This window comes from Pipistrellus hanaki (genome assembly GCF_964339955.1).
Source record: "Pipistrellus hanaki genome assembly, chromosome: 5".
NCBI classification, from domain to species: domain Eukaryota; kingdom Metazoa; phylum Chordata; class Mammalia; order Chiroptera; family Vespertilionidae; genus Pipistrellus; species Pipistrellus hanaki.
Genome location: NC_140507.1, coordinates 86,997,272 through 87,004,626, shown reverse-complemented (window position 1 = coordinate 87,004,626; position 7,355 = coordinate 86,997,272). Strand labels below are relative to the sequence as shown.

The following is a 7,355-nucleotide window of genomic DNA, read 5'->3' as shown; positions in this document are numbered from 1 at the left end:
AACATACTATTAATAAATAGTCCAAGTGCAGTACAATTTACCAGCAGGAGAGATTTCAGGGTCCTGGAAAAGTTTCGTATAAAAATGAAGCTAGGAAAAATGAAAAGGCACAGCATTCAACACACTCCAGAGGAAGCGTGGCATTCTTTGGCTCTTTACTCTCAGACAGGTAAAATGCTTGGTATTTCTAGCACTTTGTAAAGACTGCATGCTATCATTTGTCTATGGGGCTTTTACCCCCTACAGGCTAAGTCCAAGTGTGACCCAATGGTGTCTAAAGAAACTTTGGCTTTAATGGCCATTGTCACCGTGACCACAGAGATCTAGCCTTTGGGGAGTTGTAATAACCATTCGTTGACCAGTATTTGATTTCGTCTTTAGCCTCTTCCCATCAAATGAAAATTAATTTGAAGATTCTTTGAGAAAATTCCACATATTGTTAGATCATTTGAGACCACCTTAGCCAGGGAGACCTCTGGCCAGGGGACTCAGTACATTGAAAGGTGTTGAGTGAGTCCTCTCTCACAGATAGTCCAGCCACACCAATGCATGGAGACTAGAGGACAGATAGTCAGCAAGATGTAATTAGTACCTGCTGAAACCGGTTTGGCTCAGTGGATAGAGTGTCGGCCTGCAGACTGAAAGATTCCAGGTTCGATTCTGGTCAAGGGCATGTACCTTGGTTGCGGGCACATCCCCAGTATGGGGTGTGCAAGAGGCAGCTGATTGATGATTCTCTCTCATCGATGTTTCTAATTCTCTATCCCTCTCTCTTCCTCTCTGTAAAAAATCAATAAAAAATATATATTTAAGATGTAATTAGTACCTAATGTAGCCATTTAATGTCAAAAAACATACTTTTTAGCCAAAAATTTTCAGTAGATGCTACTTATCAGAGTAGATGGCCCAATTTCCTTTCCCCTGGGAATGACACAGTTGAAAATCAATGACAAAAGGGGAGAAGGTTAAGACAAAAAGGTGAACTTCGTAAGGGAGAAATCATGAGTTTGGATAACAAAATAATAAAACAAAAATAGAATGTTTTAGTTTAAAGAACTGCATTTGTCCCCAGTGGTTAGGAAAATCAAGATACGCAAGTGGGTATGTGCCTGTGTGTGAAAATTGTAGACAACTCCTACCCCCACCTTCCATTGGGATAGTGACACAACTGTTAGCTTTCCCCCAAAGAGGTCTTTAGCTTTTGCTCAACCCGGTCTGGCTCTATTCTGATTGTTGCGCTGATGTTTATTAGAATGGAGCCAATTCCAAAACTTCTAGCTGGACTTATTCTGTTGACATTGTGTGTGGTGAGCTGCTCCAGCCAGCACTGGTCCTATGGATTGCGCCCTGGAGGAAAAAGAAATGCAGGAAATTTGATTGACTTATTTCAAGAGGTAAGTCTCTCTCACCTTCCAAATGAGACATGGTTTATTTGGCTCAATAATCAAATATAGTAACTATACTCATATTCTGGGTGTGTCCACAATACTACTATAGACTCCGTCCTAGGTATCTGGGGGTGATAAGATACATACACAAGCCGAAACCGGTTTGGCTCAGTGGATAGAGCGTCGGCCTGCAGACTGAAGGGTCCCGGGTTCAATTCTGGTCAAAGGCATGTGCCTTGGTTGAGGGCACATCCCCTGTAGGGGGTGTGCAGGAGGTGACTGGTCGATGTTACTCTCTCATCGATGTTTCTAGCTCTCTATTCCTCTCCCTTCCTCTCTATGAAAAATCAATAAAATATATAAAAATTATTTTTTTAAAAAAGATACATACACAGTAAAGTCCATCCCTGCTTTCAATTCAGATGAGAACTAACAAGGCAAAGAAAAGGAACAACTCCACGAGAACACAGCAGCAACTGCTCATTCTGCTCAGAGCACACAGAATGGCCAAAGGAATTGGAAACAACGGATGGAGCCAGGGTCTCTAGGGCAAGATAATCCTTGAGAGTTTGAAAGAAAATCTTAGAACTTCTGCTTATGTTTTTTTTTTTTCTTATCTTTTAAAAATACCTACAATTTATGTCAGCAGCACATTTTTATAACTTATAAATACATATCCTTAACAATGGTGCATGCTCTATACTTTCTTTTTACTAATATGGGTATTTAAGCATAGAAGCCAGAGGCTGCTAGAGCAGAGGAGTTAGCAAGCTCAAGGAGACAAAACATGTACTGGAAAATAGGCTGGCTTTCATTTCATATAAATTAGATTTCAGTACTGACAGGGACTTGGTTTGCTTGGTTTCCTTAATTTATAAAATGCAACTTTTTGGGATGTGAGGATTCCATGAGAGGGGACATAATATGTAGCTGGTTAACCCAAAAAATGTCATGGATGTATAAAAAACTGTTGTTGCCATTATTTGTTTTTTAATTAATGGGAAATAAACTTGGCCCTAAAGGATGTTGATTCGAGGCTGGGACACTTACTATAAGCCTGAAAATGGGAAGCTTAACTCGAGGAACTTAAAATCACTGGAAAGAAATCTTTTTGGAGAATAATAATAATTTAGTATGAAATATAGAAGCCCCAGAATTTGAAGTTTCCTTTACACAGATTGTATGTGAAGCAACTCTCATTTAACTATATGACATACTTACTAAAAATTAGAAAGTAAAAATCAACCCTCTTCATAACTATAACTTTGGCATATTTTGTATACTGTCTTCTCCTGAGTTAGAAGTACTTCATCCTCAGCATCTCCAGAGAGGAAGTCTCTCTGCTGCCTTCCCCAGCACCTCCACAGCCTGGCAGACGTGTGTTCCTCCAGCCCCCATCCTAATCCCGCACCTTTCTCAGTCCCGCATCCACCTTGACCCCATTTTCTACAGATAATTTTTAGTGGAAAGGGGAAATCCTGTTTCATGTCTCTATCTCCATCTCCAAGAATCACATTCTTTTACTTCAGAGAGCCAAAGAGGTTGATCAGCTAGCAGAACCTCAACACTTGGAATGCACCCTTCACCAGCCACCTTCTGCCCTCAGGGAGCTGAAAGGAGCGCTGGTGAGTGACAGTAAAAATAACGCGCGTCCCCCCTCCCCCCTGGTTTGGCTCAGTGGACAGAGCTTCAGCCTGTGGACTGAAGGGTCCCCAGTTCGATTCCGGTCAAGGGCACATGGCCAGGTTGTGGGATCTGTCCCCAATGGAGGGCAATGCAGGAGGCAGCCGATCAATGATTCTCTCTCATCTTTGATGTTTCTATCTCTCCTTCTCCCTCTCTATCTCCTCTCTGTTAAATCAATAATATATATATTTTAAAAAATAAAAAGGTAACATGGAGCTTTAGAAATGTACTGGCCCCTGAGTACCACCTTGTCAGTTGTCCACTCAGGGCAACCACTTTTCAGCCACTTTGCAACTTCCCTTCCTAACTGCCTCACTATCTCATGACACCCCTTTTCGGTGGTTAGAGTACAATGGCTGGGACCTTTCTTTCTTTTTTTCTTTCTTTCTTTCTTTCTTTCTTTCTTTCTTTCTTTCTTTCTTTCTTTCTTTCTTTCTTTCCTTCCTTCCTTCCTTCCTTCCTTCCTTCCTTCCTTCCTTCCTTCCTTCCTTCCTTCCTTCCTTCCTTCCTTTCTTTCTTTCTTTCTTTCTTTCTTTCTTTCTTTCTTTCTTTCTTTCTTTCATAAATTGAGTTGAAATCACCTTTATCTACTAATGTTGGCTTTAGCCTTTAGGATGATAGACAAAACAAATCTCTGCCCACTGCTCCATGTCAGTCCTTCAGTATGTCCACATATTCCTCAAATATACACCCCAGACTCCTCTAGGAGTGGGCAGGTAACCATTAGGTAACCATTCTTCTCACCAATTTTTCAGTTGTCCTGGTATGACGTTGTGATCCCTGGAAAATGCAGAAATAAAAAATGGTGCCCTCACCCAGATGGTGTGGCTCAGCTGGTTGAACATCATTCAATGTACCAGGAGGTTGCTGGTTCAATTCCTACTCAGGCCACATATCTGGGTTGTGGGTTCCATCCCTGGTTGGGTTGGGGCACATCTGGAGGGCAACCAATCTATATTCTCTTTCACATGGATGTTTCTCTCTCTCTCTCTCTCTCTCTCTCTCTCTCTCTCTCTCTCTCTCTCTCTCTCTCTCTCTCTCTCTCTCTCTCTCTCTCTCTCTCTCTCTCTCTCTCTCTCTCTCTCTCTCTCTCTCTCTCTCTCTCTCTCTCTCTCCCTCCCTCCCTCCTCTCTCTCTCTCTCTCTCTTTCTTTCTCCTTCGCCCCCACCCCTTCTCTTTCTCTCTAAAACCACTAGGCATATCCTTGGCCTTTAAAAAGTGGAACTATAGTAACCCAATGTAGACTTGATTTTTAAAAAAAATACAAAGTGAATTGAATATAGAACGGAATCTTGAGGTCCGTGTGGGTGTTCTCTTAGCCCATGTCCACTTGTTTGTACAGTTAGGAGGCATGGCAGGTAATAATGTTGTGCCTAGGAGCAGGGAAAGCCTGAGTAGATCATATGTGAAGTTAAGCTATAGTTTGGTTTTCTCCATTGACTTGAACTTCCACACCCATAGGAAGAAGAAAAATGCAAGCAGGCATCTTTATTTCCTGCATGACAAAATACTATAGCAAGCACTAAAATTTCCCAAACATGACGTTAGGAGAAGGAATTGAAGCAAAGGTTTGGTTAATAGCAAACTGATAGTTCAGACCCTTCTTTTGCTGTTTTCCTTATGTCCTATCCTTAAATTATTGATGTAGATTTTATTATAAACAATTTTAAAAAACATGATTGTATATCTATTTAGCATTTTAAGTGCACAAAACAAATGAATCTTTTATTTCTATTTTAATTATTTAGAAATAATGTATCAAAGCATGCATAATAAAATTTAGCCAGTAAAAGCAACCCTAATCTATTTGTTATTCACATATCTTTCAGGAAAGTCTGATTGAAGAGGAAACTGGACAGAAGAAGATTTAAATCCACTGGTCCAAAAGGAATGACAACACAAGCATCATTCTGACTTGGAAATCTGTGACCCATTGGATATCTGTAGATTGTGTGAATTGTGTGAATCTGTAGATTGCCAAGATGCATGTATTTTATAATGAAGTAGTGTGAATAAAGTGGCATAAATGTTAACTAAGTCTTTCTCTAACTCAAACCTGTGGTGGGGAGGGACATTGTAAGCCACAAAGGGGAGTCCTCTAGATGTGTCTGCAGAAGCAGATGAGAGGAGAGAGAATACAGTCAACACTACTGTTGGCCAGGAATCTTAGGCTCTCCTCCATTGCCACCCTGTCCCCACAGGGCATCAGACCCATGTTGGGATGGGCCAAAAAAGCTGATTCAGCTACAGTGTTCTATGGGATTGTAGTTTTGTTTTTGACCATACTCATAGAAGTTAGATGGGGTCCGATTGTCTCTAATTCCTTTGACAGTCAATTAGAACCTGAGAGAGGCCTAGGGAGGCCTCTCTGGGCTCCTAGTTCATTGCTTCTTCTGCCCCAGGTGGTCTCTCCAGGTTCATCAAAGCAAGTGGAACACTCTGAGTTTTGGAACCACGACCTAAACACAATAGTGTTCACCTGCCCAATCTTCCTGTTATTTTCCCCTGCACTATGGAGTGTAGAGTCAGTTGAAGACAGGTGTTCCCATATCTCTTGGTCAAATAGCATTGCCACCATTCATTCTCTACAAAGAGAGCCAGATTTTGTGCTAGATACATGCATATTTTCATTACCCCTCATAATGACCAGGGGGAGAGGTATTATGGACTTCCCTTTGAAATAGAGAAACTGGGGCTCTAATAGTTTGAGACAGACCCATTCCACTCTGTCGGATCCCATGGTCAGTAATTCTGTATTTCACTATTATGAGCAGCCAATGGACTTGGACCTGGAAGCTTGGTTATTTTGTTAACTGGAGCTGAGAAAGGATACTGAGGCTCCTGTGTCAACTTAGTTTTACTGGTGACCATTTCGCTATGAGGTCCCAGACCTGTAACACTAACATTCTCATTTATCTCTATAACGCCAACAGACTCAGAGACCAGGTGGAAAACTCAAATTTCAGATAACTGGTTTGGTGTGACAGTAGCCAATTGTGACTGTATTCACGTGGCAAAGACCTAGGCCTTTTTTCCTCTTTTAATTAAAGAGATGAAGCCTTCCTCCTCCCTTCCCTGGCCCTATGTCTCTAAAAAAGGGCAAGAAAGACCTATATTAATGAATTTAAATATGGGTCAGAAACATTCTATGGGGAGAAAACTTCCCCTCTTTAGTAAAAATATTTATTACTGTACAGTAATAAATATCACCATTTGCAGAATCTCTAAAACTGAATCAAAGACTTCTTCACTCCCACTTTATAAAATTAGGCAGTCATGTGGTTTATACTCTACTTTATGACGCATCACCCTCAGTAGGGTGCGTACAAAAGGCAGCCAATCAATGATTCTCTCATCATTGTTTTTTTTTTTCTTCTCTCTCTCCCTTCCTCTTCTTCTCTGAAATCAATAAAAATATATTTTAAAAAGTTTTATAAAGGCAACATATTTTATACATTCTGTTTAGAGTCCCAGGTTTCCTTTGCCAAAGCTATGATGTGCACTGACCATTAGGAGGAATATGCTCTGACCAGTAGGTGAGTTTGCTGCTGGGGTCCGACCAATTGAAACTGAGAGAGATGGGCTGGACATGCCCTGGAGCCCTCCTGTGGTCTGTCTCTGGCTGGCCAACTTCCCGAGTCTCTCCAGGGACCTGATCATGCACTGGTACAGTCCCTCAACTTGGCCTGTGCCCTTTCGCAACCCAGGACCCCTTGAGGGATGTCAGAGAGCTGATTTAAGCCCAATCCCACAGGCCAGGCCCAGGGGCTCCTTTGGTGCATGAATTTGTGCACTGAGCCTGTAGTCCTATATAATAAAAGGCTAATATGCAGATTGTCCCCTCCACCAGAGTTCGACCAGGAGTTCAAACAGGGGGTGGGGCCAGCCCGCCAATTGCTTGCAACCCTTCCACCCAGTTGGCTGGACCCAATTGGCCTCAATCCGGTGTGCCAGGTGGACCCCACCCATGCATGAATTCATGCACCAGCCTCTAGTATATATATGTTTTTATTGACTTCAGAGAGAGGGAGAGGGATAGAAACATCAATGAGAAACATCAACATCAATCACTGCCTCCCACATACCCCCTACTAAAGATGGAATCCACAACCTGGGCATGTGCCCTGACTGAGAACCCAAGTGACCTCTATTCACGGCTCAACGCTCAACCACTGAGCCACATCAGCTGGGCTAAAAGTAGTATTGTTCAATGTGGACCTAAATCCCAAATGATTTCCCAGGTCTATTGATTTAAATCTGATTTTTTAACAAGCATCTGAT

General features: G+C 41.9%; 1 protein-coding gene across 1 annotated transcript; it reads left to right on the top strand.

Moving 5' to 3' along the window:
- Positions 1 to 805: 805 nt before the first annotated feature.
- Positions 806 to 5,101, top strand: GNRH1 (gonadotropin releasing hormone 1). Its single transcript, XM_084884865.1, has 3 exons — positions 806 to 1,394; positions 2,918 to 3,013; positions 4,904 to 5,101. Exons 1-3 carry the CDS (start codon positions 1,242 to 1,244, stop codon positions 4,943 to 4,945), a joined length of 291 nt encoding a protein of 96 aa, XP_084740991.1. The 5' UTR covers positions 806 to 1,241; the 3' UTR covers positions 4,946 to 5,101.
- The last annotated feature ends 2,254 nt before the right edge of the window (positions 5,102 to 7,355 follow it).

Excerpts from the sequence above, each read along its gene's own strand:
- GNRH1 (XM_084884865.1), top strand. The coding sequence starts at position 1,242 with ATGTTTATTAGAATGGAGCCAATTCCAAAACTTCTAGCTGGACTTATT. Across the intron at positions 1,395-2,917 it reads TGATTGACTTATTTCAAGAG|AGAGCCAAAGAGGTTGATCA; the intron begins GTAAGTCTCTCT and ends CTTTTACTTCAG. Across the intron at positions 3,014-4,903 it reads GGGAGCTGAAAGGAGCGCTG|GAAAGTCTGATTGAAGAGGA; the intron begins GTGAGTGACAGT and ends CATATCTTTCAG.